This window comes from Gracilinanus agilis, chromosome 2 (assembly GCF_016433145.1).
Source record: "Gracilinanus agilis isolate LMUSP501 chromosome 2, AgileGrace, whole genome shotgun sequence".
NCBI lineage: Eukaryota > Metazoa > Chordata > Mammalia > Didelphimorphia > Didelphidae > Gracilinanus > Gracilinanus agilis.
Window position 1 is genome coordinate 560,925,397 of NC_058131.1, and position 13,949 is coordinate 560,939,345.

A 13,949-nucleotide genomic window follows, 5' to 3' on the forward strand; every position below is an offset into this window, starting at 1 on the left:
AAAGAACATGAATCTTGTAACCATAGAAAAAATATTCTTAATTAATTAATTAAAGATTTCTATTAAAAAAAAAAGAATGTAATGATATATGTCCTATAGGAAGGGGAGGAAGGATGGGGTTGTCTATCATGGGCCTGCAAGAGGTCACCCTCTAATCTACTTAAGGTAAATGTCAGGAAGAGTACCAGGTGCTTTAATGTATATGTATGATTGTGTCTTAAATTAGCATGAATGATAAAAGGTAGCAGCTAAGATGGTGAATTGTGATTGCTAACATGATTTCAGAGTTCCAATATTGCAAGTCCCACTGTTTTGTTTACCATTTTTCTTTTTCTCTTGAAATCTAATGATAGTCTAATTGACATCGAAACAGAAGACAGACCAGAGTTCCCTGTGCTTATTTTGCCCGGATTTAGGGATAGGTCCATTATTTTTGTCAGGAATATTTATGTTTTCTGCCATGTCCATTAGAGACTCCCTGAGATTTACAGGGAGATTCAGAGAAGAATTATCCTGGCCAGAGATGCCAAAAATAAAAGGTTTTTATTTAACCCATACCAGGGAAGGCTGATGAGTTGTACCTAGGAGCAGAGGCATGGAAGGAGAAATAGGGGCAAGAAGGAAAGCTGACTCCCAAACTCAGGGCAATATCTGATATATACAAACTAGGTAACACCTCCTACCCCAAACTGGAGCAGTAGTCAACACCTCTAAATCAGGGCAGGGACATAACCAGAGATGTTGCTAGGGCATTGGATGCAATGATAGATGTCCTATAGGAGGGGGAGGAAGGGTGGTACCTCTCTTTACTCCTCCCAGTTCCTTGGGTGGAATGCCCACATCTCTCACCACTGTGAATCAGGTCAGCTCGGCTATGTGAAAGCCAGGGGTTTTATAGGGAGGGGCAAGATCTCCGGTGGGGTTTCTAATTGGCTTTCCATCTCTCATGTTGCAGGTAGGAAGGCACCAATTAGCGAACCTTGTATGGTTCATGAAATTTCCTTAGCATGAAATATCCCAAGCATAGAAGATTCCAGGAAAGGGAGGAGGTGCTAGGCAATGGAAATAGGAAGAATCTAGAACACAATCTGTTGCAAGAAGGCTAATCCACACCTCTTTCCCAAAGCTGAGAGGGGTCTATACTGTATCATCCTTCCAAGTTTTTTGCCATTTGTAAACAAGCAAAATTCGTAAACCCTCTTTTCTTATTTATCCAAATTTCTTTCGAGGTCTTGGGTTTTGAAGCAGTTACTGGTTGTTAATTTTGTCCAAACGAGACGAACTGGACAGACTGAGTAGCTTTTAGGATGAATCTCACATATTATTCAGTGAAGGTCACATCATATATCAGATAATAAGATGTTTTGGTATGGTGCCCTCATAGGAAGCCACATTGATCCTCTTATATTTCTCACCCAATTTGTTCCCTTCCTCTTTAGGTGAGGGTTGCACCTGCTTTCTCTTTGAAAGCAAGTAGCCATTGTAGCCTCTCTTAGGAAAAGTTCAATATCTTTCTTTGCATGTAAAATATGAGTTCATTTGCCTAGATACTGGGGAAACAAAGGAAGTACCAGTCTCTTATCGAACCAGATATGTAAAAGCTCTGGGTTCAAATTCCAGTACCAAATAATAATTATGTGACTCTGAGGATGTTAGTTAACATCTCTGGGTCTCACTTTCCTCATTTGTAAAGTGGCACAGTGGATCTAGTATAGGACTTAGATGTTGAATTCTGCCCCTTCCTTTATGACTCTGGTTAAGTCTCTTAACTTCTCTCAGTTTATTGATCTGTAAAATGGGGATCGCATCTACTTTGCAAGGGTTTTATGATGATCAAATGAGATATAACTAGTGATCATGAAGGTGTTTGGATTTGATGGCCTCTAAGGTATCTTCTAGTGCTGAATCTTTGTTCCTATGATCCATTCTTCCATTTTCCGCCCCTCAGTTGTACTTATTTGGGGTTTTCAAATGAAGTCTGCATAGTCATCCCACCTGCAACTCTAAGAATTCTCCATTAAGAAAGTAGATCTCTTTAGTACAATATTCTCTCTTACTCTTTGCTGTTGCCCATTTGTTCACACTCTTAACTGATGCAGGTACCAGGATTATTTTCAGTGGGTCTTACATTCACCAGTGTAGTTTAGCCAAGTTCCACCCTGTGTGTCTAGACAGATTTGGGTAATACTGTAGCTCTCCCTGGGTTAGCTGGGTGTATTTGGTTACTTTCAGCCTGCTTTCCTTATCTTTGGGTCATGTTCTCTGGTTCTCCAACTCCTTGTGAATGTAGTGTTTCTTGCTGCACTTTATTTTTAAAAAAAGCAGGCTGTAATTCAATAGTCTTGTCAAAGGGTTGAAAATGTTTCCTCTGTCCTGTTGCAAATGATTATTCTTTTTCTGGTGTTGAGAAGAGATGAATGTAGCAGGACTTTGGGACAATTATCAAAGGTTCCTGACTGATAGGACAAGGGAAGCTTTAGAGATATCAGAAAAGGGGGTACAAAATGCAGAAATGGTCAATGAGATTCATGTGTTCCTGAAACCCACTCTGGGCAAAACAAGTGCCAGATGCAGAAAGATCTACAAAGAAGAATAAGACAAGTTTATAATCTGCAAGTGGGAATTAATATACTATGTAAAAAGTAATATACTATAAAAATATACCATATTGTGATTAGTTCATAGTAATTATTATTATAATTCGAAGTACTGGTTTATATATAAATATAAAAAGCTATGATTAAAAAATAGAATGTAAGTATACCAAAGGAGTACAAACAAAGCATTGAAGAATTCTGAGCCTGTGTGTGTATCACTGTTGTTCAGTGGTGTCTGGCTCTTCATGCATGACCTTGTGGACTATACTGTGCGTGGGGTTTTCTTTGGCAAAGATACTGGGTTTGTCATTTCCTTCTCTAGAGGATTGAGGGAAAAAGAGGTTAAATGACTTTTCTAAGTTCAAATAGCTGGTAAATATCTGAGGTTACATTTGTGCTCAGGTCTTCTTGTCTACTTCAGATAGAAGTTAAGTGACTTGATCAAGGATACACAGATAGGAAGTATCTAAATCCTGATATGAAATCAGGTCTTCCTGACTCTGGGCCTGGAACTCTATCTACTGAGCCATCCAGCTGCCATGTATTTGTATTTGTGTGTGTGTGTGTGTGTGTGTGTGTGTGTGTGTATTTAACAATATTTTACATCCTGTGAATTGATCCCTGTTTGTTTCTGCCAATCAATACATTATATATGGCTTTTTCCTAGAAACTCACTCCCTAGAGTACTTCTGGGATCCTCAATTAAAGAGGGACATGAGTATTTGGAGAAGATTCAGTAAAAAGCATAAAAAATGATTAAGGGACTAGCAATAAAAGTCTATTGGGAAAGTTTAAAGAAGTTGAGATTATTTAGTACGGAAAAGAGAAGCCTGAAAGACAATCAGCAAATCGAGAATGTACTGGAATATTATTACTTCTATTTTTTTATTTTTATTTTTTATTTTTATTTATTTTTTTTTAACCCTTGTACTTCAGTGTATTGTCTCATAGGTGGAAGATTGGTAAGGGTGGGCAATGGGGGTCAAGTGACTTGCCCAGGGTCACACAGCTGGGAAGTGGCTGAGGCCGGGTTTGAACCTAGGACCTCCTGTCTCTAGGCCTGACTCTCAATCCACTGAGCTACCCAGCTGCCCCCTGTACTGGAATGTTAATATGAAAGTATCTTGCATAGAGAGCAAAAAAACTCCCTCTTGACAAAAATCGAACCCCCTCTGTCACTGGTTGGAGTAGGGTGGAGGTTGCCTGTCCCTGACCTGCCTTGGGTCCATCTCTTGGTTTAAGCAGAATCAGAGGAATTTAAGATAAATATAAGGAAGAATTTAAGGCTTTTGTGTATGTATGATTCTACTAGCTGTGGTTAAGACAAAAATGGCAACTAAGACAATTCCTGGCCAGTCAAGGCTACTCTCTGGTGGCTTTTCTCCTTGTTTCACTACTATTCGTTCTCAAGTCTACCATCCTTCATATTTTGCCTTTCTTATTCCTACCATTCAGCAAGAGGTAGTCATAAATAACGAAAAGGCCCCTAACCAAACCAGGTAGAAGAAAAGTCCCTAAAAGTCCAGTTGGGTGATGGAGAACTCTGGAATAGGGCCATGGCAATAACTAGCTAAAATGGAAAGCCCCCTTCAATAAACAGGTAACAATTTATAGAATACTAAAGCTACAGAATATAGAAGCTGAGTATAATTTGAAGTTATTAAGCAAGGGAATCAAAAAAGCTTCCTGGAAAGTGATAGTCTGAGAACTAGGAGTTCGGAGTATTAGACTTTGCTCTCTCTCTCTCTCTCTCTCTCTCTCTCTCTCTCTCTCTCTCTCTCTCTCTCTCTCTCTCTCTCTCTCTGACTTTTTTTTTTAAACCCTTAACTTCTGTGTATTGGCTCTTAGGTGGAAGAGTGGTAAGGGTAGGCAATGGGGGTCAAGGGACTTTCCCAGGGTCACACGGCTGGGAAGTGTCTGAGGCCAGATTTGAACCTAGGACCTCCCATCTCTAGGCCTGGCTCTCAATCCACTGAGCTACCCAGCTGCCCCTCTGTCTTTCTTTTTAATTAAAGGAAAGTCATTTAACTTCTCTGGTCCCGAGTTTCCTTATATGCAAAATGAAGAGGTACAACTAAAAGGTCCCTAAAGTCTCTTCAAATTTCTGTGCTTTGTGGGTGACAGAAGGAGGTCATGGTATCTAATTCAGTGGAAAGCTTTAAAAATAATTAGATTCTCTTATTTCTAGGAAGAGATTAAATATGGCCACCTCTACTCAATGCAAAACCTATCTCCCTGTCTGCTCCAAGAAGCTTTTACTGATTTCTCCAGTCAGTCAACAAGTATTTATTAAACATTTAATATGTGCTACATATTGTGGTAAAAATAAAAAAGAAAGATCCAGCCCTCACGAGGTTATATTCTAATGGGAAGATAACTCATTAAAGTAAGTTGAAAAGGGTAAGGGTGAAGGGAAGAAGAAGGAATTTAGCGTTGGAATGGACAAATCTGGAGCAGTGCAGCCTGGTGACAAATGAAGAGTTGGTTGGCCTTAAAAGGAGATTCTAGAAAGAACCACTGAGTCAGAGGGAGGGTCCCCAGCAGTGGAGGTCATCAATACTACACAATGGAGGCCCTCAACAAATACGTGGACTGAATTAAATTAGAAGGCCTTACTAGGTGACCCCCCCCCCGCCCTCCCCCACTCATTGAAAGAGTTGAAATAGATTTAAAGATTATCTAGTCCAATTCCCTTTTTTTTTTTTTTTTAAACCCTTACTTTCTCTCTTAGAATCAATACTGTGTGTTGGTTCCAAGGCAGAAGAGTGGTAAGGGTAGGCAATGGGGGGGTGTGTGTGTGTGTGTCAAGTGACTTGCCCAGGGTCACGCAGCTGGGAAGTGTCTGAGGCCACATTTGAACCTAGGACCTCCTGTCTCTAGGCCTAGTTCTCAATCCACTGAGTTACCCAGCTACCCCCTTCCAATTCCCTTTTTTAGAGATGAGGAAATTAAGTCTCAGTGATCAAAATGACTTGCCCATGATCATTCATCTAATAATTGGCCGAACCAGAATTTGAGCCAGGGCCTTCCTGACTCTGAAGTCACTATTCATTTCACTATATCATGCCGTCTAGTAAGTAAAGTCTCATTTCCCATCCTTCTTCTCTCATCTGTTCTCTTTAGGAGGTTCTAATCTTCCATCCTTCAATGCCACATTTTACTCTAGAAGGCTGCCATTTAAACAAACATGCCTGCTCTATGCAGGGTAACTGTGACAGAGTCTAGCGATACACTGGAGAAACTTTTTATTCTATTGGAAACAAAATGTGTTGCACAAATAAGTAGGTAAATATACTGTCATATTACATGAGACTGGTTTTCCTTATCTTGCTCTTTACTGTTATGCTGCTACTAACTAGTCTAGACGGGGTTCAAATTCTGCTTCTCTCAATTACTACCTGTGTGATTTTCATTTAAACTCTTTGGGCCTTAGTGTCCTCATCTGTAAAATGAAAGAATTGAACTAAATGACCTTTAATGTCCCTTCCAGCTCTAAATTGATATATACTGTGATCCTTTGGTTATTTTAAAAGATATATTCAGTGCTGTTACTTCACTTCACAGAATTTTTCCTGAAAGCCTGTGGCCAAGATGTACTGTTTTCTGCCTTCTCCTCAGTAACACATTCTATTGTTTTCCTTTTCCCAGCTCTGTGTGCTTCCTCTCTCCTCCCCACCCCCCTTTTCCACTTTCCTGTTTGCTCCCCATTCTTCTCTTCTTTGGACTCCCTCCAATTCAGCTAAGTATGCTTTTCACTGTTGGCATGGCTGGAATAGTGACATAACGCAGAGAGGAATCATAATACTCTTGGAGTTGACTGAGTAATCAAAGGGTCCAAAGCCCTTCCTTCCCTCCAGTCTTCCCAGGCAGCAATGAGCCCTGGGGCTCTTGTCACTGGCAAAGTGTTCAGAGAGCTCTGTCAGATTATCTGGGACATTCTTTTCAGTAGCAAGAGTTCTGAATTTTCTTCTTGAGATTTGGAATTTGTAGAAAAGGCTTTTATGTTTGTTACAAACCACATTTGGACAGCAAAGACTTGGGGAGGGCACATGCAGTCCTATTGTGTTGCAGTGGCAAAATGGAACCCCAAGATAAAATTTAGATCTATTGCCTCCTTTTGTTGTTACCAAAACATTTGAGACTGTCTTCCGTGGTCACCAAAATGTAAACAAACAATAGATGCCAGTTTATTTTGTCTTTGTCTGGGCCACAACCCACTTCCTTCCTCCTTAGAACAGCTGCCCAGACTTCAAGACTAATCATTAACCACTTTCGAGATAAGTATCTTGGTAGATATCAATTAACCAATGGAATCTTTCACTAATAGCCTGACCCCATTTTGACAGGGGAGGTGGAGGGGGGAGGATGAGTCCCAGGCCCCATATCCCCACTCTCATAAAGCCACACTTGGAGCATCATAAAGGAAACATTCCAATTCAAAGATTGGGGGTGCTATGGATATTTCTCTCCTCAAAACGAGGGGGCAGTAACTAAGGAAGGCATTCCTTCCATTTCTTCTAGCACTTTTGCTTCTTAATGCTCTAATACAGTAACCATTAATTGAATATGATAGTTATGGCGTTGTGTTATTCCCTTACTATTTGGTCAGGAAGCTGGCTGCAAATATATGAATTAAATTTCCCATTTTCTTCAGTACCTAGAACTGTGCTCTGTACACCTGGAAGAACATAATAGATTTTTGTTAAATGACTTAATATTGTCCCAGAAGTAATTCCTATCTCCAGTGTCCCAGAGGGCCTCCCAGAGTTCTTTCTCCCAGGTGTTAAGGTCTCCGTAGAGGAGGAAGAGCCTCATGTTCTGACCAGAGGAAGGGGCTCAGCCTTCCCCTGACCCAAACTTGGACCGACCGCCCCCGCATAGAAAGATCGAGTCAGAGCCAAAAAGAAAAAATGCTGTTGGACAGGTCGGGCGACCTGGGAAATCGCTTCTTCCGCCCTGCGGTGCGCTCCCTCCCGTCTACCCGCCCACTCTTCCACCCGGTGGCCCAGGACCACAGCTGGCCACACAGCTGGCCCATTGCGGCCTCGGGACTGGGATAGGGGGCTACCCTGGGTGTTCCCTCCTATCCGGGCGGGCTGCAGACACTCCCCCGGGGTAGCGTGGGGAAAGGAGGAGCGGGAGCGGTGACGAGGGCCAAGGGAGGAGGCAAGGAGAACGAAAGAGGGCGGGCGGATAGACAGACTGGCAGATAGACTGCCAGCCTGGGGCCTGGGGAGCGTTATTTGAACCCGAAAGATACTCCAGCTCGGCTCCCGCTCCCGCCCTCCGCCCTCCACTCTCCACCTCTCCACCCTCCGCGCCCCAAGGCACAGCTGGAGGATGCTGCACTACAGCTCCGCGGTCACCCTGCTCTCGGGCAATGGGGCCGCTTCCTCTGGGAGTCCGGGCAAGAGGGTGAGTAGTAGAAGGGGACAGGGAGCCCCCATGCTCTCCGCCTCTCTCCCCAGTAGTCCAGTCTAAAGGCGCTCGGCTGCCTGCTCCTGGGTAGGTAGCCCATACCCACCGGAGCGCGCTAGCCGTGGGCCAAAGAATTGCTCAAGTTTCTTCCTACTTCCTGGCCGAGACCCTTTGCCTTCGCTCCACCCGGCCAAGCGCAGCCTCTTCATAAACCCACCGGCCCACCACCCTGCAAACTGCCCAGGGATGGGTAGCTCCGGGAGAGGAAAAAAGGACCTGACATTTTATATGGTGCCCATGGATTCTTCCCTTGCTTACCTTCCTCTCTACCCTTACTGCCATGCTCCTCTTAAGATATGGGCATAACGTGTTTAAAAAACAAGTGTGACCTTTTAAATCAATTTAGCTGGCTCTACCAAGGCAAAGCTATCAAGAAAATGCCGAACTTTGCTTTGTCCACCATTTGAACTATAAGGACAATATATTTTTTTATTGTGGTGTTAGCTGACCTTTAATAATTATTCTAGAGCTGCCTTTTAGAAAGGGAGATGTAGGAAAGGGAAAAGGCCCCTTCTATGTAACCATGATCTTTTTGTTAAATTACACCTTTGTATAGTGCTTAACAAAACCCAGTACAGCCCACTTGGCAGTCAGCTGACTCTATTTCCTCTGACCTACGTTAGTGGGAATTATTGTTTTTCCTTTGGAATTACTTAAAAACCCAATGCTCTATATGGGTTCTTGTAGCACTGAGCCTTGGTACCATCTCTAGGATTCATGCTAAGGAATCCTTGTACCTTGAAATAATGTACATAAATTAGATTCTAAACCCTAAAGTGTCACATTAATGACAGCTGCTATTATTTTAAAAATTGGGTGTTTACTATTTTCCTGAGAATCTTGCTCCATCTTAAAAAAATAAATTTAGAAATTAGTGTGTCTTTTAATATTAATCATTGAGGTTGAAACTTCACTTTTCACTCTTAAAAAACTCAGTTGCCGAATGACTTTTTTAGCTCATCCTAATAATATGTGTATATATACATAATACATACACATAGAAGCCATTGTTGGTCATCTTATAGGTTATTAAAATTAACCAATCAATAAACATTTATTAAGGGTCTGCTTTGTGTCAGGCATTGTGCTAACCAATAGGGATACAAAAAGAGACAGGACTTTGCCCACAAGGAGTTTACAATCTAATGGATTACTATCTAATTATTTACCCAAACCAGAACTACATTTGAGTAGTTTGATATTTCCTACGTTTGGTCTGAAGTTTTTACTCTTAGATGTATCTTTTAAAAATTTTCATATCACTGGAAAGACATTGTTAATGGTATTCAATATCTTGAGCCCTTTAAGTTTCTTTTTTTGGCAAGGGTTGGGAGGTGGGGAGGCGTTGAATAGGGAAATTGTCAAGATCTTTCCTAATTTTTCTACTTTGAAATCTATCTAGACACAAATAGATCAAAGGGACATCAGATTTTTGTCTGATTTTTAACTTCAAAACCCAGGATCTTTATTTGGGTCATTAGGAATTTTGATAATAATGATCTTTATAACAAGATATGTATGCATTCATATGTATGCATATGTATGCATTCAAAGAAAGAAAGAGAAAGAAGGAAAGAAAGAAAAGAAAAAAAAAAGAGAAAAGAAAAGAAGAGAAAAGAAAAAGTTAAACCTCATCGAAACTTGTCTAGAGCCCCAAACTTTGGGTGGATAGAAATTTGACCAGCAACTGATAGTCTTCCTCAAATGCTAACTTCCAGCAGTAAACAGGACAGTGCTCTAGAAAATAAATGAACTTGTGTTCTTATCCTAATACTGTTTTTATTGTGGTGTGACAGAAGCATCCATAAAGTGACAACACCTTTGGTCAAGATGATCTTTAGATACTCCTAGAATCACATAGTTTAAGTGGCTTCCAACTCTCTCAATGAATAGGGTCCCCAGTTCTGTGTTTACCAGTTCCTTAATCTGGAAAGAATATAGCTCAACTCTCCAGTATTTCCCCCTCTTCCAAGGCTACCAGCACTAACTATGAATTTCAAATGGTTCATTCTAAAAAGGTGCCATTTCTGAATGGAGCAGAAGACACTGGACATACTGTTGGTTGTTTCGTTGAGTATTAGAATGGTCTTCTATTGGAAGAAGAGACATTTAAGGGCTACATAAACATTTTTTTTTGTTTTGTTTCTGTCCTATAGATCAGATAGCTGAAAATACAGTTTTTCTTAGAGATTTGTCAGGATTCGCCGCTTCCCTTTATGATACTGTACAAGATGTGAAACTGGGATGATAAGATGTTATTAGTAGATGAAATTATGGTTTTATCAAATGTAATACCTCAAAGATGACTAGGGAAGATCGGGAAGACACTATGTTTTGCCAGAATAGAAACTCAAGCAGAATAGAAAGTTTTGCTGACAGCTGATGGAATATCATGAATTATCTGAACCAGGTACAAAAAATGACTTGTTATTGGGATTTCATATGTTTAATGACTGTCAGTTAGAAACTGTGATTGCCTCTCAATTGAAGTTATGCCTTAAGAAATAAGGAGTAATTTCTGACAGCCCAGGAACAGAGGTGTGAGAAGCATAGAAACGTGCCAACCAGCAGAGATTGTGAAACAGAAACGTTTGCTTCCAAACCAGTTGTGCACTAAAAATAGTTTTATCTACAGCAACTGCAGGAAGATAAATTGGAAAGACTAGAAACTTGAAGGATGACCTTGGGGGAATGGGGAAATCAAACATTTTGAAATTCTCTTGTCTTTCAAAGGAATGTTTAGAATACTAGAATGATCCCTTCAAAGTATGGAAGACATTTTCCCCCTCCTGGGGAAGGCTAATTGTATTTGTGAATTTCTTTTGTCTCTTACTGCTACCAAATCTTTTCTGTTATTCTACCGTGTAGAGCAGTAACCTAAGGAGTATACTTGAGGCTTCTCTCTTAACACCAGACCTTATTTATAGCCACAGGTGATTTGACTGCTAGCTGGCAGCTTACTAAATGCTATTTACAAAAGGAGGGAATGCTCCACCTTAGGTGAAAAGAATTAGGCATCTCCTCTCTTCCTCCTCCACTTTATATTTTCTATAAAATGGACTAATTTCCTCTGAAAAGAATTAGAAGTAATCTGTCAATTATCACTGTCTTGTTTTTGTATCCATATCCTAGTCATATCTGAATTTGATCATAGACTCAGACTTAATATTGGAGAGCTTTGTAAATAACTTTCTAAGTTGTCAGCCATACTACTGGGTCCAGACAGGTGTTCAATTTAAATGGTACTTTCTCAGTAGATGTATTTTGTTCTTATTCCATCATTTTTAGTCCACAGACTCTTCATGGCCCCATCTAGGGTTTTCTTGGCAAAGATACTGGTTGTTTTACAATTGAGGAAACTGAGGCAGAGTTAAGTGACTTGCCCAGGGTTACATACCTAGCAAGTGTGTGAGATCAGATTTGAATTCAGGAAGAATAGTCTCCCTGACTCCTGGCCCAGCATTCTGTCTATCCCTAGAGCCACCCTGCTGCCCTTAATAGATTTAGAAAACATAAAAGTTGCAACATTTTAGAATGGGAAGGAGTTTAGAATGAATGAAGAAATGAAAGAATGGAGGACAAAATACATTTATCAGCCATTTAGCATTTGCTGAGCACTCTGTTAAATGCTAAAGAAAGGAATACTGGAGCAAAGACAATCCCTGACCTCAAGAAATACAAATCTAAAGGGATAGGGAGAAAGCAGGAGATGGGAAGAGAATAAGTATTTATATATTACTTACTATGTGCCAAACACTCTGCTAAGCATTTAAAACAAACAAACCTTACCTTCCATCCTAGAATTAATACTAAGTATTAGTAATAAATACTAAGTTCCAAGGCAGAAGAATGGTAAGGACTAGGCAATTGGTGTTAACTTGCCCAGGGTCAAATTTGAACCCAGGATCTGGCTCTCTAATCACTAAGTCACCTAGCTAGCTGCCTGGTATTTAAAAATAAATATTATCTCCCCGAAGTCCTGGATTCAAGTTCCAGTTCAGATCTTGAGTGGAGAGGAAAGTCCTTGAGTCAGCATAATGGAAAGGTTGTAGAAGAGACATCTGGAGAATGAGGAATGAGGTATAGCATGGTGACAAGGGATTTCCTGAAACAGTGATTAGTGAGTCAGTCATCAAACAGGAGAGTAAGGCTCCAGGGCCCCTCCTAGTCTAGCTTCTGAACAACAACTATTTGTTCTTGGAATATCAGTGTCCCTTTAGGACACAGTATGGTACAGCAAATAGAGTCCTTGATGCCAGGCAGTAGAGGAGGTGTTTAAAACAATGTCAGGACCTTGAAGTTATCTTCACTGGTCTTAGGAACATTTCTTTAACAAGGTGAATCACCTTTTGTTTTAGAAGTCACTAAGGGAGTTTGATTTCTTTCAATTCATCAGAATATTCATATAGAATACAATATGGTTTATTGTATTAAGATGATACGTGTTCCTGCCTGTTCTCAGTGAGCTGAAGGAATGGTAGGCAACAGGAAATTTTTAAAGTGCTTACTATGTACCAGGCACTCTCCTAGGTCCTGGGGAGAGGAAACAAAGACCTTGGAGGAGCTTATATTCATTTTTATATTTTTTTTAAACCCTTTACCTTCCAAGGCAGAAGAGTGGTAAGGGTAGGCAATGGGGGTTAAGTGACTTGCCCAGGGTCACACAGCTGGGAAGTGTCTTAAGGTCAGATTTGAACCTAGGACCTCCTGTCTGTAGGCATGGCTCTCAAACCACCCAGCTGCCCCTGGAGCTTACATTCTAATAAATAACTTTGTTGATGCTTGGTTGCTTGTGACTCTTTGTGACCCTCTTTTGGGGGTTTTGTTAGCAGAGATACTGGAGTGGTTTGCTGTTTTCCTTCTCCAGATGAGGAAATGGAGGCAAATAGGGTTAAGTGACATGCCCAGGGTCACATAGCTAATAAGTGTCAGAGGTCAGATTTGAACTCATGTCTTTCTAACTCCATGCCTGACACTCTATCTGCTGTGCCACTGAATTGACCCATGTAAATAACTAGGAACTTACAGACTGTACATGAAGGGAAGGCAGTCTGCCAGGAGAAAGATTAGAAGCTGGGGGACCAAGAAGGGCCTCCTGCTGGAGATCAGCCCTGATCTGAGTGTTGAAGGAAGCCAAGGAAGCTAAGAGGAAGAGAGGAAGGAGTAGAGCATTCCAGGCATAGGGGGCAACCAATGCAAAGGCTCAGAGATGGGATGGAGGTTTGTGTCTGAGGATTAGCAAGCAAGCCAGTGTGACTGAATCATATTGTGGGTGGAGGGGGAAAAGAAGGGTAAGAAAGTTAGGGAAGGGTTAGTTTTTGGAAAACTCTGATGGATACAGCAGCTAGATGGCTCTATAGAGAGAGTTCTGGGCTGGGAGTCAGAAAACCCGAGTTCAAATTTTGCCTCAGACATTTTACTAGCTGTGTGAGCCTGGGTAAGTCACTTAACCTTGTTTGCCTCAGTTTTCTCCTTTGTAAAAGGAGTTAGAGAAGGAAATGGCAAACCACTCCTAGGCAAATCACTTAATGCTATTTGCCTCAGTTTCTTCCTCTGTAAAAGGAGCTGAAGAAGGAAATAGCAGACCACTCCTGGGCAAATCACTTAATGCTGTTTGCCCCAGTTTCCTCTGTAAAAGGAGCTGGAGATGGAAATGGCAGACCACTCCTGGGGTAATCACTTAATGCTGTTTGCCCCAGTTTCCCCCTCTGTAAAAGGAGCTGGAGCTGGAAATGGCAAACCACTTCTGGGGAAATCACTTAATGCGTTTGCCTCCGTTTCCTTGTCTATATAATGAGCTAGAGAAGGAAATGGCAAGCTACTCTTCTATTTTTTTTCAAGAAAACCTCAAAAGGGACCATAAGAGCTGGATGT

The 13,949-nt window shown here is 41.1% G+C and overlaps 1 protein-coding gene across 1 annotated transcript in view; it reads left to right on the forward strand.

Moving 5' to 3' along the window:
• The first annotated feature begins 7,666 nt into the window (after window positions 1–7,666).
• LOC123238017 (myocardial zonula adherens protein) overlaps window positions 7,667–13,949 on the forward strand; it is a 118,001-nt gene continuing 111,718 nt past the window's right edge. Inside the window, exon 1 of the mRNA XM_044665302.1 lies at window positions 7,667–8,012. Within this exon, the coding sequence (XP_044521237.1) occupies window positions 7,938–8,012 (75 nt within the window). The 5' untranslated portion in view covers window positions 7,667–7,937. The remainder of the gene's footprint in view (window positions 8,013–13,949) is intronic.